The 25,346-nt window shown below is 40.1% G+C and overlaps 1 protein-coding gene and 1 non-coding gene across 4 annotated transcripts in view; one reads left to right on the top strand and one right to left on the bottom strand.

Moving 5' to 3' along the window:
* Positions 1-6,814, bottom strand: part of EP300 (E1A binding protein p300) — a 74,901-nt gene extending 68,087 nt beyond the window's left edge. For 2 of the 3 annotated variants that reach the window (XM_051962137.1, XM_051962138.1), the window contains exon 1: positions 6,548-6,814. In XM_051962137.1, coding sequence (XP_051818097.1) covers positions 6,548-6,641 — 94 coding nt within the window. In that variant the 5' untranslated portion in view covers positions 6,642-6,814. The remainder of the gene's footprint in view (positions 1-6,547) is intronic. The other variant, XM_051962139.1, reaches the window with a different exon arrangement.
* Positions 6,815-23,647: 16,833 nt separating this feature from the next.
* LOC127539543 (U6 spliceosomal RNA) lies at positions 23,648-23,754 on the top strand. Its single transcript, XR_007947971.1, has one exon. It is a non-coding gene; the product is annotated as a U6 spliceosomal RNA (small nuclear RNA).
* Positions 23,755-25,346: the final 1,592 nt, after the last annotated feature.

Raw genomic sequence — 25,346 nt, 5'->3', positions numbered from 1 at the left:
AGCCATCAATAAAACTTTCAAAAACAAAAGGACTTCAAGTCAAGAGGATTTAGATTCCAATCCTTGTTCTGCCTTTTCTGTCAAAAATCACTTTGTTCAATTCAAGCCTTTCCTGATGATATTCTTTCCAATTCCAGCAAATGCCTCCCCCCTCATCACCCCCCATTCAAAGCACTGGCTCCAACTTGCAGACAAACCAACCGAGTGTAAGAAGTTCCCATGACTTTGCCCAGGATCCCACCATTTCAGTCCAGGTCCCTCTAATCTCCAAGTGTGGCTCACTCTGCTTCCCCAGAACCGGTACATTCTTGGATGTTTTACTTACACTCAAGACCATCATGGTTTGACTGGACTTTCTCATTGCAGAGAAATGTTTGTTTCAATCACCAACATACACATGCCACTACTTACAACAGAACCATCTGATATACAAAGTATTCTGCTCACTTGTTTCAAGGTTATCCTTCCATAAGAACAGTAGCACGCAGGAGTGAAAAAGCCCAGCAAACTATGCATGTATCATATACATTTTCCAGCTTTTCTGTTTTACCTTCTCTGTATATCCTTCCAATGGCATTAGATTAATGCTCCCTGTGATGTGCCCATGTAACCTTCCTGGCCCAGTGGCAGCATAGTGACCAGCAACAAGCACAGACCTAAATTAGAGTTATTGACCGAATGGCACCGAACACAGTTGTATTAAGTACAGAGGTTTTAGAGTCCCCTCCTTCTCACTGGGCTAAATTAGCCCAAAGAGCCAACCTAATGCCCATCAAGTCCCAGCTATTTAGTTATTCAGGCCTTTGTTGAACCTAAACTGGAAGGACGCCATGGTAAAAATTTCCAGTTAACAGTTCAGAGGGGAAAAGAAAGTCAAATAAAAGGACAAATAACTTCCCAGATTACATCTTCATTTTTGTCACTTGAATTTCACTAGCACTGACTTCAGACATACAATACAATTTCCAAAAGTGCAAAATCCAAAAATTTCAATGCCGTTTTAATAAAAGAAGCATTCCTGAATTTTCGGTCCCTGTTGGGTGTACAAACTGGCAGAACCAGCCCTGAATTGTTTTTATAAATACACGGCAAATGGGCATTTTAAACACCCACTACGAGCACTTGCTATCCTCTCTGCCTTCTCACTCCTCCTTCCTCTCTTGACAGCCAGACAAGGATTCTGAGGAAATCTATGGCTCTCTTTTCCCTTTAATTCCTGGCCTACGGGGCAGGACAGTGGTCAAATGGCGCTCCTGAGACGCCTACTACGTGCCAAGCATTGCGCCATTGGCTAATCAAACTGACATCTTCCCACTTCTGAATTTCTTACTAGAGATGCTTTTTAGTAGATGCAGACTTCAGGGGGGAAATGCCATCTTTCTCTAGCTCAAGAGCCTGAACTGTGTACACACCTGGAGAACTACTCCATCCATGCCCCCTTTTCCTTTCCTTTTATTCTCCTCTTAACTCTACAATCAGGCTTTGGACCTCATCATTCAAATTAAACTGCTTGACTCAAAATTACCAATTACAAAGATCTCTATGGTCTTTTTTCCACCTCCCTTCAACTGTTCACACAAGATCATCCTCTTCTGATGTTTTGAGACTGCCCACTTTCCTGGTTTTCCTCGAGCAAGGTAAAATCCCTCTTTCCTCAGTTTTCTTTGGTGGATCTTCACTGGACCACGCCCACTAATCAAGAGTATGGAGTTAAGGATGTCCCCTGCCCCCATCTTGTCTTTTCTTTTGGAGAACTTTTTAAGTTCCCATGGATGTAATTATTAGCTCTACATCCATGGTTCCAAGATCTACTTAATCAGCCCTAAACTCTTTCCTCTTTTTAGTCTTGCATCTTCAGCTACCTATTACACATTTTGAATTGGATGTACCACAGACAAATTTAGTGAGTCCCAAACCAGCAATAATGAACTCCTAACCTTTCCTGTTACTGGAGAGGTCCACCTGCTACCCACTTATCTTGTTCCTCTGGTTTCCTGGCCCAGACCTCCTCAGCCTACTGCTGCCTGCCCTCAATCTCTGCCCACTCCAATCCCTCCCCCCAAAAAGCTGATCTGATCAGGTCAACTCGGTGCTTCACCAACTCACGTGGCTCTCGGACTACTTCAGGGATGGAAGTATAAAATCCTGTTTAGCTTTTCCATGTCCTTTGCGATCTGGCCCCCTCCTCCCTGTCCAGCCTTCTCACCCCTTACTCTCACAGCTATCCAGTAACACTAGACTCTCCTGTTGTTTCTTATAAGACACCATCTCCCAATTTTGAATAGTTTCATATTTAGAGGCAGCTATGTGATAAAGTAAATAAGGTCTGGCATCAAATCCAAATTCAGCTATTTCCTAGCTGTGTGATCTTGGGCAAGTCTATCTCAGTTTCTCAACTGTAAAATAAGGCTAACAGCATCTAAATGAGATGATTATAAAGGCCATAGCACAGTACTGGGCACATAGTAGGTACTTAATAAAAGCTTATTCCCAAGCCTCCCTTTCTTTTTTGCTTCCTCCCAAGCCTGGAAGCTTTCTCTGGATTCTTGACTTCAAATTCCAGTTAAAATCTCATTTGCTACCAGAACTCTTCCCCAGTTCCCCCTTAATTTCCATGCCTTTCCTATAAGGATCACTACCTATTTATCCTGTATGAACTTTGTTGGTATGTTTTCTCCCTATTACACTATAAGTTCCACAAAAGCAAGGCCTGTTTTTTTAATTTTCTTTGTAGGGCCGATGCTTAGTACATTGCCTGAACTCATAGCAAGTCTCTAATAAATGCTGGTTGACTGCCCAGTACTTTGGGACATAGTACATCTACTCCTAGGGCCACCTTCCTGTTAATCTATGCTAGTGGTGCATGAAGTACTCATTCTTCACAATAAATGTATGCATATGAAATCCAAACAACACAGTATAAATTCAAATCACAGAACTTTCCAAAAGCTTTGATATTTTTTCAAAATGACAGAGCGTACCCTACAGTTCAATATTTCATATATCTCTATTTTTTCTTAGTTTAAGGCTCCCCCACCCCAGATTAAGATCCCTCTTTCCCAATTGGTAATCTGTGTTGTTAAGATCAATCAGATCACCCACCTTCCATCAGTCAAGGACATTAGATTGAGGTTTGCTAGATTTGAGTACAAAACTTCCAACTTTAGTCTCTATGACTGAACTGTATATTCTCTACCTATGATGAATTATGCATACCATTTAAAAATACATGTAAATTACAACAAAGCTATTTTCTAGGACTTACATGAAAAGACTGTAGACTTTTTTTTTTTTTAGTACTAATAGCAATCATTTTAGCAACTAGCAAAGAAAGCCCTTCCATCCAAAAATCATTCAATTCCTAAATCCACTTTATCACCTGTCTACCTATAGATCTAACACTAACCTGAATTGGTTTTCCATTGTTTGAAGGCAAGATGTTCCAAGTAAAAGTCTAGTATTCTAAAAAGTAACTGAAAGTCATTCAAATTAAGTAAGTAAAAACAAAAGAGAAGCTCTTGGACAGATTTCAGGTAAAAAAGAAGCTCCCAGAATTATTTTAAGATCCTACTATGCTCCTGGTACTGACTACAGATATATATCTAGGACAGCTCCATGCAAAGGCTGCATCATTTAACCTGGGCAGGGCCATTACATTTGTTTTGACCTTTGGCAAGTCAACTAACCAATATGGGCTTTCAGTTTCTTAATCTATTATCATTTTCACTTGCTTGTCAAAATAACTGGACACTAGATTACTACAAAAGCATACTTATAACAGGGTATCTGAAGGATCAAAAAAAAAAAAAATTCCTGGCAAAAGATCCTTCCATCAAATCAACCTCCAAATGCTACTGCAATTATGTGTCAAAAGCAATCCTTAGCACAGGGAACAGCTTTAGTTTGTAAACAATCACTAAACACAGGAGACTCAATTTTCTAAAGTCTAATCATAGAATTTCAAGTTAGAAAAAGTTGGAAGGCACTGAATGTTAAATAAAATATTAAAATGTAAATGTAAAAGCATTTATTTTGTGAATTGTTATGTCAGGCAAACCGACAAGCTACTTTCCTTAGTAAAGGACAATTTGTGGATTAAGTTAAAATCCTAGCAAAAAGGTTTCTTACCCTTCAAATGCTTGTGGGGGGTGGGGAGGAGAAAGATGAGAAACAGGTCAAAACTGGATAATGATAAAGCAGCTGAGGCAAAATAAAAACTTCACAAGGAACAAAGATATTAATTCAAAAATTGAGAAATTTGTAAAAAATAATCTGAACTTATTTAGAATTCTCTCAATCATCCAAATGGATCTAAAATAGCAATATGATTTGTGTGTAGAAAAAAGAAAAAGAGAAAATCAGACCCTATCTAGTGAACGTATTAAAATACTGGAAAAAAAAGTACATGAGAGGGGGAACTTCCAGCACTCCAGATGGGAGCAGGTCAACAGGGAAAAAGAAAAAAGGGAGACCATTTGTCAGATCTTTCTTTCCTAATCCAGGAATAGCTATTAGTAAGCTACTATAACCTCAGAGCTTTCCTATCTTTTACACCTTAACTAAAATAGAATAAGGAATCACTTAAAAAGTTATTTAGGGAAGTTAGTTATGGAGAAAGCCAACAATCTAACAGAGAAAAACAATGTTTTTAAACAAAGACTGAGCTATTGAAAGCCAATTGAAACATTTAATGTGCCACAATTCCAGTATTAAAGGAGACAGTTACTGTGTAAACTAAGGAAATCAAGTAGTAAGAAGTAAATCAAAGCTAATACACCTCCAAAAAGTGGCTTGGCACAGAGTAGCACCTGAATAAATCATTTTCATTCATTCATTTATAACTAGAATTAGTTTATAGGAAATTGGCATTCTAACCTGCAAAAATTAAAAATTGGATTCTTGTCAATTCATGTTTTGACAGTAATTATTTACTAAAATTAGACCTTGCAAGGCTAATAAAAAATATCTGTAAATGCATGAAGGAACCAAAATACCTTCACTAGAGAGGTGTTTACCAGCCCACCCAAATTTTAAATTATTTGTAAATTTGTCTCTGTGTTATTAACAAGGCCTAATTACATAGGGATATCCAAATGTATTCTAGAGTTGATACATGCTCTGATGTTTAAATGGATGAACTTGGTAAATTTCACGATTAGAGAGTCAAATGTGGAATGCCTTTCACCAGCAGTCACTAAAAGGAAGAAGGAATGTTGAACATTATACTTCATTTATAATCACTCCTTTTTAACATAAGACAGAAGGTTGGGGGGGGGTGTCTATTAAACATCAGATGGAACAAACCCAATCTTAACCTTTAAAAAACAATTCCCGATAAGAAAAAGCCCCTTCACTCCTATTAACCCCATCTCAAGAATCCTCTCAAAACCATTTGTGGAATCCCCATTCTTCCACTATAAAATGGTATCAATTTTCGAAAAGGCTAGATAAAAATTTTCTAAAAAACTTAAGAGGATATTAAATTCGCTTAGTAAAATAAAGGAACATATTCCATCTCCAAGTACTCAAGTGGGATAACCCCGTCCCTCTCTCCCCAGCGACCTGATCAGATGGTCCTAAACTAGTGCCCGGTCGAGCCCGATCCTCCCCAGGGGGAGCAACAAGGTCTCCCTCCCTGTCAGAGGGCCAGCCATTTTTTTCTCTTCGTTTTCCTGGCAGCTCCAACTACATAACAACGACCAAGGAGATCGGTGGCCATCAGGGGCAACGACTCCAGCCGGGATGTGAGAAGGGAAGAGACAAGCGGCTCCGGATTTCTCTACGGACCCCCCAAACACACAAGCGGGGCGCCACCCCCAGAAGTGCGAAGGTTAAAACCCCAAACGCGCATCTCGCCCCGGAGTCAAGCATCCAAACCCGAACTCGCTCCCCGACAACTAAGTTCCAGGGGCGCCAGTGCAAGGGCTGCGGAACCCGAAGCCTCCAGCTTCGCTTTATAACTTCCAGCCCGGACCTCGGGGCACCCCAATCCCCGAACCAAGAAAAGCCAACAGAGTAACATCGAGGGCAAGGAAGCCTCCGCCCACCCCCCACCCCCACCAAGCGAGCCCCTCTCCTGCTCTCCTCCAACCTGCTAAGCCTAAAAGGGGAGCTTCAGACATTTTGGTCTGAGCAAGCGAAGCGAGGGGAGATGCAGAAAAAGCTCGGTCCGTGTATACTCCATATTGATTCCGAACGCCAAGGATGAAAAACCAGAGAGCCAAACTCGACCACGGGATTGCAAGGAAAAAGAGGGCGAAAATAGGGGCAGGTCCCACCTCGGAAACCCCAGATCAAGAATACGAGGAGTTAGGGCTAATTGAGTCCGAATTTTGCCCCCCCTCCCATCAGAGCAAAGAGGAAGGGAGAAAAAGTAGGAAGTGGGGAGAAGCACCCCTGCGGACCCCGGGGAAGGCTGGGGACGACGGACATCACGGGCTCTCCACCCCCCCACCTTACCCCCCCCCCCGGCTCAGGCAGGGACCGTGCACCAAGGGCCGGCTGGCCGCGAGGGGATCGGGGAAGCCCGGCGGATGACGGGACTGACCTGTGCCGTCGCTGGCGGCCACGGACAGGGCCGGTGAGGCAAGCTTGGGCCGCTTCGGGGCGGGCGGCCCGGGCTCCACCACGTTCTCGGCCATGGCTGCGGGTCCGGCCCGACTCGGTGTCGCTCTCTGCTCGGCTTAGCTGCTGAGCTCTGAGCTGCGCTGCGCTGCTCTGCGCTCTAGCTCTGGGCTCCGGGCGGGCACACTCACGCACACTCACACTAGCTCCCACGCACGCTCACGCTCACGCTCACGCACGCTCCCCCCCTAGTGGCGGGGCCGGCGCGGCTCCCGGCCGCTCGTCGGGGCGCTGGCGGGGCTGGGGCTGGGGCCTGCGGGGCGCCATGGGCCGCGGCCTCGTCGCCGTCCTCATCGCCGGCCCGGGGGCTCGTCGGCGGCGGTCGGGTCGGGCCGGGCCGCCGCCTCACATCGTGCTGCCGCTGCTCCGGCGGCGGCGGCAGCGGCTCGGGCCGGAGCCGGGCTGGGCCGCGCCGCGGGGCCTCCTCCGCCCGCCTCCGCCTCCTCCTCGGCCTGGGCCTCGCCTCCGCCTCCTCCGGGGCCGGGCCGCGCACCCAAACAAAATGGCGGCTGTTGTTCGTCCGCGGCGCGGCGCTCGGCTGCGCGGCGCTGGCTGCGCTGCGCGGCGCCCGCTCGGCTCGGCCCAGGCCCCGCCTCGCCTCGGCTGCGCTCGGCTCGGCCGCCGCGGCTCGGCTGCGCTCGGCTGCGCTCGGCTCTGCTCTGCTCTCCTCGGCTCGACTGCGCTCTGCTCTCCTCCGTCCGCTCAGCTCCGCTCCGCTCGGCCCAGTGCTCCCTCCTCCTCCTCCTCTTCCTCCTCCCCCAACCCTCCTCCTCCGCCTCCGCCTCCTCCCGCTCCTAGGCGAGCGCCGGCGGCGGCGGCGGCAGCAGCAGCGGCGGCGACGGCAGCAGAGGCAGCGGCAGCAGCAGCGGCAGCAGCAGCAGCAGCAGTAGCGACGGCGGGGGCCGGAAATGAGCCAAGGGGGAGGGGGACAGGGGGCGGGGCCGAAGGCGGGCGGACAGACGGCGGCGGGGGGGAGGGCACCGGAGAAGAAGGGGCGGGGCTTGCCCCCCCTCCGGTGGACTCGCACAATGGGCGCCGAGAAGCCCGCAGGGGGCGGGGCCTTGGCCTAGCCCGGGACCGCCCCCTTCCCTGCTTCCCCACGCCCGTCCGTAGACGACGCGCAGGGGGCTTCCGCAAACTCCCCAAGCGAGCGTCATTCTTAAAGGGGAGGAGCGGGAAGGGGGGGAAAGAGGAATTTAAAGTCGGAGGGCAATGACAAAGTGGAGCTGCTGGCGCTGGCCTCAGCTGGAGAAGAGAAGAGAGGAGAGGAGAGGGAAGGAGAGAAGAGAAGAGAAGAAAAGAGAAAAAAAGACGAGAAGGGAGGGCAGGAAGGTGCTACGCCCTGAAATGGGCCAAGTCACTGTGCAGGGACTGCTCCCCACATCCGTGAAACCCCTGTCTGCCCTCAATCCCTCCCACCCAGAAGACTCCGCTTGGTGCTTCCCCCCCTTCCCCCCGAGTCCTGATCAATAAAGAATATGTAATTATTCAGGAGCCATTAACACCCCCCACCTCCCACCCCCGCCACTCTTCCCAACCCCCTCCCACCACCCTCGTCTGGCAGGTGTAGTCCCCAGGAGAAAACTGAGGCTCGAACAAGTGCACCAGCCTCAGAGCACTTTGAAAGGGTTCGAAGTAAATCTAGCCCTGGAAAAGATAGCCCAAACAAGCCTCTCTCTACAGAGAAGGAAAGCGAGGCACGAGCGGGGAGGGGGGCGGTTTGGCTGATTTGCCCAGAGTAACAGTAGTGGAAGCTCGATCCGCTGCAACAGGAGCTCGGCGCACTTTCTCTCCCCCTCCCCCCACTGCTTTCCAGCTCTGGTTTTGCTTTAGACGTGGATTATCAGTGGCTCTTCAGCTGCGGTGCGCCAACACTGCAATTATACTCCGAAGTCTTTTACTTGACGCGTTGGAAAACATGATTCCCAGAAGGACTCCATAGGTTTCACCAGACTGGAGTCCTGGACATGAAGAACCCTGCTTTTGACGCCGTTCCTTTTCAGCTTGGATGGGAGGGGGGAGGAACAAGTATTTGTTAGAGCCAACTATGTGCCATGCACAATACTAATCCTTTACAAATACGATCTTTGTAACTGGCTTGGGATCCCGGCACAGGAAGTCGGTTCAAATCCGAGCTGTTACTGTTTGGGAGAGTTTTTAGCATAAATCAGCCTCCTCCTCCTCCTCCTCCTCCTCCAGAGTCGGAGGACTCGTTCTCAATTCGTCCCCAACTCTCTCTGAGCTTCAGTTTAGTTTCCTCCTTCGAAAGAGAAAAGCAAAACCACAAGGGTGTTGGACAAGATGCCTTTTGAAGGTGCTTCCAAACTATAATCCTTCAAGCTTCATGCTCTACAAAATGGAGTAAAGGGAAGCTAGTGGACTTCCCTTCCTCCCAATATTTTAGGCTTTAGTCAAAGTTGGAATAACCACCTGACAGGTGTGTGATGGGGGAAAAGGGGGATAGTGGGAGGAGAATGGATTCTTGAGATGGCGCAAGATGGTCCCTGGGGTCCTTTCTGCCTCAGATTCTTTGCTAGATCAAAGGGTCCTTCCAACTGCAAAGTATAGAATCCTAGCATTGTCTGCATGCCATCCAACAATGGAAATTAGAGTCCAGATAAATCAACATTCATCCCACTATGGCTATATTTGTAACCCCACTGATTAGCACATACTGAGCACAGGAGCAATGTTTTTCATTCGTTCATTTCATTTATACCTGCTTCACAGGATGGTCAGGAAGTTCAGATGATAAAATGGATGTGAATTGATATAATGGACACAAATTCAATGTGCAAGAAAAATAGAAATGTTAGATGCACTAAATATTTTACAAGTGCTTGTTGGAGATTTCTAAGACCATTTTCTTAACTCTTTTTAACATTTCCTGCCTTTAAGTCCTATCTCAAATCCTACTTTTTGGAGGAAGCCTTCCCCAACCCCTCTTAATTCTAGTGCCTTCTCTTTTTTATTTCCTATTTATCTTGAATATAGTTCTGTAAGCATTTGCTTATTGTCTTTTACTCCACACTCCTCATTCCCTTACACTTAGTACTGGGCTTGGTACATGTTATTGTTTCATTGTTTCAATTATTTGTCTCTCTTTGAGACCCTATTTGGGTTTTCTTGGCAAAGATACTGAAGTGGTTTGCCATTTTCTTTTCCTAGATGAGGAAATTGAAGTAAACACTTAAGTGACTTGGCCAGGATCACAAAGTCTGAGGCCAGATTTAAATTCAGGAAGATTTGAACTTCCTGACTTGAGGTCTGGCACTCTTATCTACTGCAGTACCTCTGGAGACTGCTCTGCCCAACTGGCACTTAGTAATCACTGAAGAAATTTGTGTTGAATGATTGATTGAGGCCTAGAAATTGGAAGAGATTTGGCTAAAGTCACATAGCTATTGAGAAAGTGTTGGGATTAGAACCCAGACCTCCGAATCCAAATCTGAGCCTCTGTCTACATCAATTTGCCTCCCATAATCCTTTACTACAAGGAAAGAAAGTAATAATAGCATTTATGTAGCACCTACTATGTACCAAGCAGTGTACTAATTGCTGCACAATTGGCTCATATGATCCTTAAAACAACTTTGTGAGGTAGCGGTTATCATTATCCCCAGTCTGAGGCAGGCAAAGAGTCATTGGATCAGTAAGTTTTTGGACCCACATTTAAACTGAGCACTTTCTGACTCCTGGCCCCACTCCACTGCAATATATATCTCCCTTAGAAAAGGAACCTGTAGAGTAGAGAGGAAAGCAAAGGATTTGTTTCTCTGAGATGATACAGAATTGTGGATGTGGGGCGGGCCTCATTCCTTTCCTGTGTGCTCCCAAGCCTTCACTTTTTCCTGGATTTGTCCCTCTCTTCCCCTGCGAGCATCAGGAGGCCAGAGAATCCTGACTTTTCTAAACTTCAAACTGTAGAATCATAGAAGAAGACCCTCGGGTCCAACCCCCTCATTTTCCAGAGAAGAAAACAGGCCCAGAAAAGGGCAGTGACTTGCTCCAACATCACCCCCCTCGTAAGTTTTAAATAGTAATTTAGGTGGCACAACAGATAGAGCCCCAGCCCTGGAATTAGGAGGACCTGAGTTCAAATATGACTTAGACACTTACTAAATGAGTGCTAGTCATTTAACCCTGTTTTCTCATTAAAAAATAAGGCCATGATTCAGTCCAGCCACACAATTGGTGCTTTCCCCATTTACTGAGTTGCTATTCTATCCCTGCTCTGGTTCTGTATACAGTAGGTGCTTCTTTTTATATACATATAATAGTTTTTTTTTATTACAAAACATTCATGGGTCATCTTTTCAACATTGATCCTTGAAAACCCTTCTGTTCCAAATTTTCCCATCCTTCCCCTTACCCCCTGCCCTGGACGGCAGGTAGTCCAATACATGTTAAATATGTTAAAATATATGTTAAATCCAATATATGTATACATATTTATACAGTTATCTAGCTGCACAAGAAAAATCACATCTAGAAAGGAAAAAATTTGAAAAAAAACAAAAATGCAAGCAAACAATAACAGAGTGAGAATGCTATGTTGTGTTCCACACTCAGCTCCCATAGTCCTCTCTCGGTATAGATGACTCTTCATTACTGAACAATTGGAACTGGTTTGAATCATCTCATTGTTGAAGAGAGCCACATCCATCAGAATTGATCATCATATGATCTTCTTGTGCTGTGTATAACCTCCTGGTTCTTAGCATCAGTTTATTCATGTCTCTCCAGGTCTCTCGAATCATTTCTTACAGAGCAATAACATTCCATAACATTTATATACCATAACTTATTCAGTCATTCTCCAACTGCTGGGCATCCACTCAGTTTTCATGTTCTTGCCACAACAAAAAGGGCTGCTACAAACATTTTTGCACATGTGAGTCCCTTTCCCTCCTTTAAGATCTCTTGGGATATAATCCCAGTAGAAATACTGCTGGATCAAAGGGTATGCACAGTTTGATAACTTTTTGAGCAGAGTTCCACATTGTTCTCCAGAATGGTTGGAACAGTTCACAGTTCCATCAACAATGTATCAGTGTCTCACTTTTCTCACATCCCCTCCAACATTTGTCATTATCTTTTGCTGTCGTCTTAGCCAATATGAGAGGTATATTGGTATTAAGAGTTGTCTTAATTTGCATTTCTCTGATCAATAGTGATTTAGAGCTCCTTTTCATATGAATACAGATAGTTTCAATTTCGTCATCTGAAAATTGTTCATATCCTTTGACCATTTATCAATTAAAGAATGATTTGAATTCTTATAAATTTGAGTCAATTCTCTATATATTTTGGAAATGAGGCCTTTATCAGAACCTTTGAATGTAAAAATGTTTCCCAGTTTATTGCTTCCCTTTTAATCTTGTTTGCATTACTTTTGTTTGTACAAAACCTTTTTCAACTTCATATAATCAAAATGATCTATTTTGTGATCAATAATGATCTCTAGTTCTTCTTTGGCCATAAATTCCTTCCTCCTCCACAGACCTGAGAGGCAAACTATCCTATGTCATATATATGATGTAATATCATTCTTATGTTTAGATCATGAACCCATTTCGATCTTATCTTGGTATATAGTGTTAAGTGTGAATCAATGTCATGCTAGTTTCCAATTTTCCCAGTAGTTTTTGTCAGTAGTGAATTCTTATCTCAAAACCTGGGGTCTTTGGCTTTGTCAAACACCAGATTGCTATAGTTATTGACTATTTTGACCTGTGAACCTATTCCACTGCTCAACTGCTCTATTTCTTAGCCAGTACAAAATGGTTTTGATGACCACTGCTTTATAATATAGTTTTAGATCTGGTACAACTAGGCCACCTTCATTTGATTTTTTTTTATTCGTTCCTTTGAAATTCTTGACCCTTTGTTCATCCAGATGACTTTATTGTTATTTTTTCTAGATAGGTAAAATAGTTTCTTGGGAGTTTGATTGGTATAGCACTAAATAAATAGAGTAGGTTAGGCAATATTGTCATCTTTATTATATCCTCTCAACTATCCAAGAGCACTTGATATTTTTCCAATTGTTTAGATCTGACTTTATTTGTGTGGAAAGTGTTTTGTAGTTTTGCTCATATAGTTCCTGACTTTCCCTTGGCAGATAAATTCCCAAATATTTTATGCTATTGACAATTAATTTAAATGAAAGTTCTCTTTGTATCTCTTGTTGTTGGATTTTGTTAGTGAAATGTAAAAATGCTGATGATTTATGTGGATTTATTTTATATCCTGCAACTTTGGTAAAGTTGTGGATTATTTCTAATAGCTTTTTAGCTAATTCTCTGGGGTTCTCTAAGTATACCATCATATCATCTGCAAAGAATGATAATTTGGTTTCCTCATTACCTACTCCAATTTACAGTAGGTTTTTCTTTCCAATCAGATTGTAACCATCAGTGGGTCTCTCTTTCTTAGCCGTTTTATTTCTTTTCTCTCCTCCACTTCATGTCTTTATATATGTAAGTCTTCCACATTGAAAAGTTACTCTCAGTGAGATTTGCAATTACTTTTTTATCATGGTTTCAGCCTACTTGAACATTTCTACTCAAGTTTCTTGGCAAGCTAATCACACATAGAGACCTGGTGCTGGTGGAAATTAGGGTGACCATAGGGGTCTAAGAGGGGCTGCATGATCCAGAGATAGAGGAACGGTATGAATGAAAAAGACACTTAGCAGAGATTGTGTGCCACATTTACGAAGGATGCACTTCATGCATTTATTTACACCTTGAAAGTGAAATGTCCAGGCTAGCTTTCTGGAGGGCTTTGGGCCCAGCCTTGGTCTCAGCAGAATAATCCCCATGAGAATAGTCAAGAATAAAGTCCAAAGTCTTTATTGTTCCCTTCACAGTGTGCATCTGTCTTAATCTGACTTCGTTTCCTCTGCCAACATTCTGAAAGTCTTCCAGTCTGATCTTAGTGCAGGAGGCATGAGAGCCACCACAAGAAAGGTCAAAAATAGAATGTCTATCTTCCAGTCCATGTTAGTCCTTATATACCTTATTGTAATTATGTGTGAACTTAGAGAACCATTACATCACCATGCTAAGTACTAAGTATATATAAACTAGATAACGATTGTTTCATCAATTCCTCTGAGTTAACACCTTGTTCCAAATATGCTTCTTTCAAGTATACTTCTCCAGAGTTCTGGCTCTCTACACAAAAGGATATGCTGGGTAGAGAGGAGAAGGTGTCAAAGGTTTGGGGTTCAGCTCTTGACTCTGACATTTACTCCTGTTGTGACCTTGAGCAAACCACAACCTCCATTTTTTCATCATTTTAATGGATAATCTTTGACTCCCCTTCCAAATGAAGAATTAAGATCCTATTATCCTACCTAGGCAGCTTGAGTGAGTCCCATAACCACCTTGAACCTTATTTTCCTCATCTCTAAAATGAGGCCTTTGAACTAAGTGGTAAGATCCCTTTCAGTTCTAACTTTATGGCATGGCCCTGAATTTCTTTCCATGACTATAGCTAAAATCCTGATTAATGCAAATCAAAACTCCCTTGGTTGGGTGTAGGGGTAGGAGGAGGAGGGGGTGGTCTTCACTTCTCAGAAATTCCTCATTGGCACTAATCAAGATTTATGATCTAATGATTTTATTAAAAGCTTATTGCCAGGCACTGTTCTAAGGGTTGGAAATATAAAAATAAGCCCTAAAAAAGACATATTGGGGAAAAGAATTTATACACATAAATAGAAAACATATATTGAGTAATTAAATAATTGCAGGGGTTAGGGAGATCAGAGAGGGCCTCGTGTAGGTGGTGGTTCTTGAGTTGAGCCTTAAAAGGAACTGGGGATTCTAAGAAGCTGAGAGGAAATGCATTCCATGCAGAAAGGACAGCTTGGGCAAAGCTAAGGAAGATGAAATGACCCAATTCAGGAAACGATGTGTTAGTTATGTTGAATTCTTCATTCTGGCAATCAGTCAATTAGCATTTATTAAATGCCTACTGAATACCAGGCACTCTACCAGACCCCAGGGATACTAATTAAGACAAAAATATGAAACCTGCCTTCAAAGAGTTTATATTCCAAGATGGGAAACAACATGTATATACAAGGCATATTCATTATCTATTCAGAGTAGATGAAAAGAAATGGGAAAGCGTTGGTCAGAGTTTGGGGATGTGGAATAGAGTGGAAGATGAGGAAGGAACCCCTGCAGAGAATACAATTTGAATTGAGCTTGAAGGAGGTGGAGGTAAGAAAACAAATCATAACTGGTATAGGGAGTGACCAGTACAAATGTGCAAAGGAAGGAAATGAGGTATCGAGAGAAAAGATCTCTTTAAGATCTTTTAGATCTCTTTGGGATACAGGCCTAGTAGAAACACTGCGGGATCAAAGGATATGCACAGTTTGATAGCACCTTTGAGCATGATTCCATATTGCTCTCCAGAAGGTTGCATTAGTTCACAGCTCCACCAACAATGTATTAGTGTCCCACTTTTCCCACAACCCCTCCAACATTCTTCATTATCTTTTCTTGTCATCTTAACCAATCTGAGAGATGTATAGTGGTACCTCAGAGTTGTCTTAATTTGCATTTCTCCAACCAGTAATGATTTAGAGAATTTTTTCATATGACTAGAAATGGTTTTAATTTCTTCATCTGAAAATTATATATCTTTTAACCATTTATCAATTGGGAAATGCTTGTATTATAAATTTGAGTCAATTCTTTATTTTAGAAATGAAGCCTTTATCAGGAATACGAGAAGGAAAAAAAAATTTTCCCCAGTTTTCTCTTTCAGTTTTCATCTTGACTTCATTGATTTTATTTGTAAAAAACCTTTTTAATTTAATGTAATCAAAATTCTTCATTTTGCATTTCATAATGCTTTCTAATTCTTTTTTGGCCAAAAATTCCTTCCTTTTCCACACATCTGAGAGTTAAACTATCCCTTGTTCTTCTAATTTGCTTATAGTATCATATTTTATGTCTAAATCATGAATCCATTTCAACCTTATCTTGGTATAGGGTGTTGTTGGTCATGCCTGATTTCCACCATATTTTCCAGTTTTCCCAGAAATTTTTGTCAAATAATGAGTTCTTATCCCAGAAGTTGGGTCTCTGTGTTTGTCAAACACTAAATGACTATAGTAATTGACTATTATGTCTTGTGAATTAAATGAATTTTTAAAAGATATCATATATACAGAATATTCATAGGGACACTTTTGTTTTTTGTTTTAACAAAAATTGGAATTAAATAGATATTCATTAATTGGGGAATGACTAAAATAAGTTGTAATATATGAACATAGAAGTACATAAGTCCAACATCAGGTGTGCCCAGGTATACCAACATGGACCAGTCCATGGTCTACAAAAGCCTATGGACACAAATATAATGAAATTTTGCTGTCATAAAAAAGAATGAATATGAAGAATTCAGGAAAGCAGGAAAAGATTAATATGAACTAATACAGAATGAAGTAAACAGAATCACAAAAGCAACATGTATAATGATTTTAATATTGCAAATGAAAAAGACCAAAAAATGAAAAAAAAAAATTTGAGTAATTGTCACAACCAATCTTGACTTCAGAGAAGAGATGACAAAATGCAGAGATCTAAGAATAAAGATGTGGAATGTGAAATATGCTGTCAGACACAACTGATATGTTGTTTGATTTTCCTAAATTGGCTTTTTCTCTTTTTCCATTGTTACAAAGGATGATTCACTTAGTAGGAAGAGTTATATTGGGAAATTAAAGTGATAGAAAATCCAAAGGATATAAATTAAAAGTATAAAAAAAATTTAAAAGGAACCAAAGGAGAGGTCACAAAAGACAATAAACTAGACCACCAACAAGCAGTTATTAAGCAGCTGTTGTGTTCTAGGAACTATGTTAGGCAATAGAAATATATATATATTTTTTTAAGTGCAGTGCCTGTCCTTAAAAAGCTTACACTCAATTGAGATAGACAGGAAAGGAATTTAAATCCCTGGGGTGGGGAGTGAGAGGACTCTTGAATATTTGCTCAGCTTCGACTCATTGGTGGAGAACCAGTACTCAAATTTCCATGCTTGTGTGAGGTATGGAGCTGACAAAAGCTAGAGAAAGAGAGAGCCTGGTCTTGTGGTTCCCAGTTTTGAGAGAAAGACTTGTAGCTTCAACCTCTCTTCAAGTCCCTGAAAGGAGAAGACTGAGAAGAAACCAACATGTAGAGACTCTATCATGTCCTCATCCCCAATTTACTACACTAGATACTTGAACAAATTTCCCCTTGTTGAGGCTTGAGATTTTTTTCTCTCTCATCTAGCTCCCAATGGAAGAGCTCATTCACTCTGCATTATCTAGTATACATTCTCCTAAGTGTATATATAAATATATATTTTTTTCTTCTGATTTTTGTTTTTCTCTTGACTTGGATAAATGGTTTTATTTACTCACTATCTGCTTCATTTTAAACTGGCATCTGCTGAAAAGAGAGTCAAATCTTAGATATATAGCTTGGAGTATTTTGTCCCCATTAAGAGATAGTAATCAGGAGCTCAACTTGAACCTAAAAAATATTCCATGTAGACTAATATTTAAAGGAGCAGATAGATAAGATTCTAGCCCAGAACTCTGAGGAGAGCAAAGCATCCAACCTCTGGCTCCAAGCTCCTGCTGCCTCTCCTAGCAGGAATCAAAGTGTCCCCTGGAGAAGGATAAGCCACATCCAGATAGACTCCCTCCCCAGCCAACAATTACAGATTCGGATCCAGTCAGTGTCAATGTAGGCTCCTCAGTAGATTGCAGAACCAGAGTTCCATGCGTGTCTGACAGATCTCTATAATTTTGACAAGTAGTCCCAAATAATGCAGCACCTCAGATTTTTTTACAGGTTTCAAGGAAAGATCAAGAGATATACAGTAATCACTATATAATCACATTGTAGCCTTTGTCAAAATGGTTTCATGTACTACATGTGTACATGATTCACTGGTTCCAGTATCATTTTTTTCCCAATGACGGGACTCTTAAACAAGTATTTATTTTCTATATCTATGGTCAATCAAAATTTCAGACCTAATTTATCTGCCATGTTTGACATAAGTTAAAGGAATTCAAAGAGTGCTTTGCAAGGCAATTATTGCTCATTGACCATTATATGTACATTAGAAATTAATGCCTTCTGACAGTTTTCAATAAAAAGATTCCCCAGTGAAGATGCTAGAGAAAACTTATCCTGAAATAGATTTGGTTTTCAGTTTTCAGACGAAAGCAAAGATATTTCATTATCTATAGGAATTGGTTATGACACAGTTTTATCGAACAAAGGATATTCTCAAGAACTATTCCACATATTTTTCATGTACAGATTTCTTCTACCAATTATACCAACCATAAGACCAATGAACTTTTCTAATTCATCTCATAATGGATCAATTAGCATTGTTGGCCCCGAACACTAGGACATGTTAAAATATTTCTAAGCAACAGGTCATTAAATAAAATTCAAAAAAGAAGAAATGAGACTTTTCTCAATGCTATGAGTTGCAGAATATGCACTTGGGCTAGATTGAAGTGCAATCATATTCAACTATTTCAAGCAAGCTCATGCTGCCTGAGAAGAAGCAGCCCATTGCCAAGAGGCCAATGGGAATCCTCTTTATAGTTCAGACCTTGTGGTTGTTTATCCCTTTTGTCAAGAACCTGGGTCCAGCAAGAACCATTTTGCTTACTACCTTATTGTCAACTGTAGAAGAAACTTTCCTGATGAACTCATTGTCACTGAAGTCAGATGAGGAATATTTTTTTCTGCTTCATACATTTGCAATTGTAGCATATAAATTACCAAATTCACTATATGAACGTTCAACATCAGATGAATTGGGTGGGATATTTCTTATTTATTTTAAAATCTGTTCATCAAAGAATTTCACACACATTTTATCAGAAAGGAAAGAAGTCAACCTTAAACTCTAAAAATCTGATAAAATCAGAAAAATAAAAATTAAATTAGTAAAATATGAAAACTACATTTATAGACAAAATTTTATTTTATTTTACTCTATAAGTATTTTTATAAACATTTGACAAATTTAGTGATGCTTCAGGCCACCTGCCCCCCCAATATTAGCAAAGATATGAACAAATAAAAATAATGAATGAATAATAAAAGAAATAATGAATCAATGAATCAATAGAAATAAATGTAGGAAGATTTCATGTAATCCACAACATCTTTTAGCATACATTATTTAACACTTCGGGTCCTTATAGGTAGAACTACATGTTTTGTTTTTTTTTTAATTCCTTGAAGTATTTAGAATGCTAAGAAATACTAACAACAATAAAACAGAAAAAGTCATCAAGAAGTAGAAATACCCAAGTCTTTTTAAGTTTGATGTATCTTAAAAATATCTACCTCAATAGACACTTCTGGTCTTTCCATATGTAATATGACAATATGTGATAACTGGTGAGGACATAAAGACAGAAACACTGTCCCTATCTTCAAGGAGTTCTTACTTTTTTTTTTTATTTTCAAAACATATACATGGATAATTTTTCAACCTTGTCCCTTGCAAAACCTTGTGTTCCAAATTTTTCTTTCCTTTCCTCTACTCCCTCCCCTAGATGGCAAATAATCCTTGCCTTTAATATGTTAAGCATATTAAAAATATATGCATGTTAAATCCAATATAGGCATACATATTTATACAATTGTTGTGCTACACAAGAAAAATCAGATTAAAAAGAAAACAAAATGCAAGCAAACAACAAAAAGAGTGAAAATGCTATGTTGTGATCTATATTCAGTTCCCATAATTATCTTTCTGGATGTAGATGGCTCTCTCCATCACAAGATCATTGGAAATGGCCTCAATCATCTCATTGTTGAAAAGAGCCACAACCATCACAGCTGATCATCACATAATCTTCTTGTCGGTGTGAATAATGTTTTTTTGGTTCTACTCACTTGACTCACCATCAGTTCATGTAAGTCTCTCCAGGTCTCTCTAAAATCCTGCTGATCATTTCTTACAGAACAATAATATTCCATAACATTTATATACCATAACTTATTCAGCCATTCTTCAATTGATGGGCATCCACTCAGTTTCCAGTTTCTTGTCACTACAAAAAGAGCTGCCATAAACATTTTTGCACATATGGGTCCCTTTCTCCCCTTTAAGAGGAATTGGTTACAATTCTTTGGATACAAACCCAGCAGAGACACTGCTGTGTCAAAGGGTATGCACAGATTGATAACTCTTTGGGCATAGTTCCAAATTGCTCTCCAGAATGGTTCCACCAACAATGTATTAGTGTCCCAGTTTTCCCACATCCCCTTCAATATTAATTATTATCTTTTCCTGTCATCTTAGCCAATCTGAGAGGTGTGTAGTGATACCTCAGTTGTCTTAATTTGCATTTCTCTGATCAATAGTGATTTAGAGCACCTTTTCATATGACTAGAAATAGTTTTAATTTCTTTATCTGAAAATTGTCTGTTCATATTCTTTGACCATTTATCAAATGGAGGTCTTGAATTCTTATAAATTTGAGTCAATTCTCTATATATTTTAAAAATAAGGCCTTTATTAGAATCCTTGAAAGTAAACATGTTTTCCCAGTTTCTTGCTTCCTTTCTAATCTTGTCTGCATTGGTTTTGTTTGTACAAAACCTTTTTAATTTCATATAATCAAAATTATCTTTTTTGTATTCAGTGTGAACTCTAATTCTTTGGCCACAAATCCTGTCCTTCTCCACATACCTGAGAGGTAAACTATCCTTCATTCTTCTAATTTGCTTAAAATATCATTCTTAATATTTAAATCATGAACCCATTTTGACCTTATCTTAGTATAAGATATTAGGTGTGGGTCAGTACCTATTTCTGCCATATTAGTTTCCAATTTTCCCAGCAGTTTTTGTCAAATAGTGAGTTCTTATCCAAAAAGCTGGGGTCTTTGGGTTTGAACATTAAATTATTATAGTCATTGACTATTTTGGGACTCTAAACTTAAAAAATATACATATAGTGATAACTGCATTTCAATATATTTAATTTCCTTTGTAGTTCTTTGTATTTTATTTTATGCATTTTGAACCATGGTTTGGGGCAAGGGGATGGTGGTCTATGGACTTTACCAGATTGGTTGCCATGATACATCAATATGCTAAAAATCCTTCCTCTAGGTGAATTATCTCCGAAGAGCAGGCAGTGAAATGGCAATAGCTCCACCAACAATCTGACAAAGAAAATGATGAATACTCATAATTTAAAACATTGTTTTTTGGAAACAAAGACTCTACCTACCAAAATATTCATAACAATCTTTTTAAGTGGAAGTTTGAAATTGAAAACAAAGTTAGTATTTATCCATTAGTTGAAAAAATGGCTAAACAAAATCTGGTATCAAAATATGATATTTTTTTTCCTGAGAATTTTGAAGGAAACAGTAGGAGTATGAATATTTAAATCAGGGTGGCTCTTTGAAATTTGAATACTTACCAAAATGTTGTCAGCTATATACCTAAAAACTGGAATTCCCAAAAAATTATTATTTTTAAAAATGTAGTAAACATTCTTTCCATCTTTATTTTAAGGAAGGGCTCCTAGGCAAACCATATTCATTCCTTCATCTCTCTCTCCAGGAACCTACTCCTGACTCTCAGAATTTTTTTTTTGCCACTATTCTCCAGCAGAGACAATTGGATATACTACCCCCTTCCTCTTTCTTTTATTCATTGCCTTCTCCCATTCGAATATAAACTCCTTGAGGGTAGGTTCTACCTTTCTTTTTTGCTTGTCAATGTATCACTAGATCTTAGCACAAGGCCTGGCACACATTAGGTGTTTAATAAATGCTTGATGACTTAGCAGAGAGTAAAATCTAGACCTTCTTCCAGTTCGTAGGGTTTGAATTGCCTTCAAATCTTTTTATTTTTTATGTATTAACCCCCACACAAACGTGTGGTCTTGGTCCTCTGAAAGTCTATTCAAGCTCATGTTTGCTGTTTCTATGCTTGAGAAAAGGGGAAACAATCAGCTCTAAGGCCTCCAACTTTTCCCCAAATGAAACCTGAGGCAATGAATATCTTGGCAACCTGGACTTCCAGAAGAGGGAAATGTAATGGAGAATATTTTATGAAGTTTAAAGAAGGAGAAAAGAAGTGATTTCGCATTGGAGTGCACGACAGACTACCTAGACAGAACAGGGACAGCTTGGTGGTGCAGTGGATAGTTCATCCACCTACTTTAGTCCTCAAGCTTTGAGTTTAAATCCTAACTCAGGTACTTCCTAGCTTTGTGTTTTGGGGCTAGCCATAAAGCCTCTGTCTGCTTTGCTTTCCTTATCTATAAAATGGGGATAATAACAGCACCTTCCTCTTAGAGTTGTCCCTGAATCAAATGAAATAATATTTATAAACTATAAAGTATCAAATAAATGTTAGCTGTTATTAATTATTTATAATAATAACTTTACTTTTATTTATTATTCATTTATTTATTTAATAAAATTTGTTATTTATTTCCTTATTTAGAATAATATCTTTATTTTTTAAAATACATGCAAAAATAGTTTTCAATATTCATCCTTGCAAAACCTTGTGTTCCAAATTCTGCACCTCTCCCCCAAGACAGCAAATAATCCAATATAAGTTAAACAATTTTTCTAAACACATTTCCACATTTATCATGCTAGCTGTTAGTAATAAGGGAATAGATGAGAAACACATCACAAAACCTGGCAGATAAGCAGAATATAATGGTGATAGTGGATTTCAGTTATTCTGAAAGTTCTGGGAACCGTCTCTGCCAAAAGCAAAGCAGCAAATAATTTTGTGACTTGATTTAGCAATAATTTCATCCTTCAAAAGATGGAGGAAACCACAAAGGGAAATTCTATCTGGGTTTGATTCTCACTAAGAGGGAAAAACTGGTGGCTAAAATTATGATTATAGGGAAATGACCTTTCTTTCCTAGAGTTTGTGATAAAGGAGAAGAAATCTGGGTGGGCCTAAAATGTACCCCACATTTTAGAATAGCAGATTTCAAGGAGTTCAGAGGAAAGATAGGTAGGATCCCATACATTGAGATGTTTCAGGGGAAATCAGCCCAGGAGGGAACTGATGGGCTCAAAAATGAAATTCTGAAGACACCAAAAGAAACAATTCCCATGAGGAGGAAAAATGGGTATGTGTCTGAAGAGACTTAGAGATAGAGAAGAAAAGTAATTACAAGATGGAAATATTACAGATAACATAAAATGGGACAACTAGATGACTCAGGGGCTAGAAGAGAAGATTCTTCTTCCTGAGTTCAAATTTGGTCTCAGATTCTTCCTAGATGTGTGATCCTGGGTAAGTCTTCATCTATAAAATGATTTGGAGAGGGAAATGTCAAACCACTCCAGTATCTTTGCCAAGAAAACCTCAATTGGGATCATTGTAGGGGGCCGCTAATAGTGGGAGAACTCTGGGTAAGGTATAAATCCCTTCAGCCCAGAGGAAACCTGCTAACAATGTCTGGTTTGGCTCCCCATTTTCCCTTTGGTTTTCTCACCTTTCCGGAGACATCAGGGAGGGTGTGACCATCTGTGTTATACTTGAAACAAGAATACTTACAAGGTGTTAACTCTGAGGAATTGATGAGACAATGGTTCCCTAGTTTACACATACTTAGTACTTAGTATGGTGATGTAATGGTTCTCTAGTTCACACATATTCAGTTTGCTGTAATGATGTAATTATAATAGGGTATGTAAGAACTGGGGACAGGAAAGCAGACTGCTGGAGGAGACCGAGTCTGACTATGACAGACACAGATTGTGTAAAAGACAATAAAGACTTTGGACTCTTGTCCATTCTTGTGGTGTCTATCCTGCTGAGACGAAGACCCTCCTGAAAGCTAACCCAGACATTATAGATCATGAAGAGTGGAACATCACAGAAACATAAGCCTGGGCCTACCTGATGAAGGTATCAGGGATGTTAAAGTTCAGGATCACCTGAGGCTGACTGAAAAAGCTATGAAGGTGCTCACTTCGGCAGCACATATACTAAAATTGAACCAATACAGAGAAGATTAGCATGGCTCCTAGGTGAGTATGACACACAAATTCATGAAGGTTCCATATTTTTTTTTCTTTCTCATTTTTTCATTTTGATTTGATTTTTCTTGTGCAGTAAGATAATTGTATGCATATATTGGCTTTAACATATATATTTTTACCATGTTTAACATATATTGGATTACTTACCATCTAGGGGAGAGCATGGGGAGGGGGTAAAATTAGAACACAAGGTTCTGCAAGGTCAATGTTGAAAAATTATCCGTGTGTATCTTTTGAAAATTAAAAACCTTTAATAATAATACAAGGAAAGCTATGAATGAGAGTGTCTCAGTTATATTGGGAGAAAAAAAATAGAGCCAGGAATATGAGAAAAGGGAAATGGGATGGATGCTTGGGATGGATGCAATGATGATAACCAGCAAGAGACAAAGAAAGAACCACTTAATTTTCATGTGATATATCTATTTTTTCTGCATGGGAGAATGACCTTTGCCTTGGAAATGACTAGTAGGGATAATAAAAATGACTAATAGGGAGCTTATTCCCCAGATAAGTAAAGAGACTGTAAGGGAGGACCCAGTTTGTCCTTGAGGAATTCCAGTCACTTGGTATAGATGACTGTTCTGGGTCCCCAGATGGGACTGTATTAGCTGCTACCAGCAATTTATAAGCCAGTGAAAAAGGAACCATAAGAGTGGAGAATAATATATGTTCTCCCAATGCTCTTCTAGAAAGGGAAGAGAACAGCGCTTATAGACTATAAACACATGAGTTTGACTTCAACTCATGAAAAGATTCTAGTACAAATCATAAAAGGGATGATTGGTAAACATTTAGAAAAGGAAGACACACTTCCTCAAGACCAGGTCCTGGCCAGACTAACCTCATTTCCTTCAATTATCACCTCACGATTAGCAATTCCCAAACTTTTCCAACTCTACCTAATCTCTCCCTTGGATTCTAATAACAGGAGTCATTATCACCTCCAAGATTAGTTAATTAGTCAGTCAACAAACATTTAATTAGATGTCTACTATGTGCTAATTACTGGGAATATCAAGAAAAGCAAAAGGCAGCCCCTGCTTCCAAGAACTCAGTCTAATGTGGAAGACAACAACACGAAAACAAGCTATAGATTTACAAGCAAACTATAGATGGGATATATTGGACTATCAATAGTAGGAAAGTACTAATTAATATTAAGGAACACTGGAAAAGATATCCTAACAGAAGGAGGGATTTTAATTGGAATTTCAGGGAAGCCAGAAAGTGGGAATGAGAGGGAGGGAATTCCAAGTTTGGGGGAAAGTCCGTGAAAATGCCTGAAAGTAGAATATTTTCTTGGAGGAATAATGGAATCAGTGTACTAGAGGTGGGTAAGAAGTAAGAAAGGTAGATGGGTCAAGTTATAAAGGACTTCAAATGAAAAGCAGTGAATTTTAAATGTGATCCTAGAGGTGATAGGGAGCCACTGGAGTTTCCTGAAGAAGAGATCGATCTGATCAGATCTGAGCTTTGAGAACATTATTTTCACAGCTGAGAGTAGAATGGACCGGAGTGGGGAGAGACTTGTGGCAGGGATGCTATTGTAATAGTCTGCAAGAGAGGTAATGAAGATCTGAAAAAGGGTAGTAGCAGTATCAGAGGAGATAAGGGGATG

The sequence above is a fragment of the Antechinus flavipes genome, chromosome 5 (assembly GCF_016432865.1).
Source record: "Antechinus flavipes isolate AdamAnt ecotype Samford, QLD, Australia chromosome 5, AdamAnt_v2, whole genome shotgun sequence".
Lineage (NCBI taxonomy): Eukaryota > Metazoa > Chordata > Mammalia > Dasyuromorphia > Dasyuridae > Antechinus > Antechinus flavipes.
The sequence above is the reverse complement of the archived record's forward strand: the minus strand, read 5'-3'. Positions and strand labels throughout refer to the sequence as shown.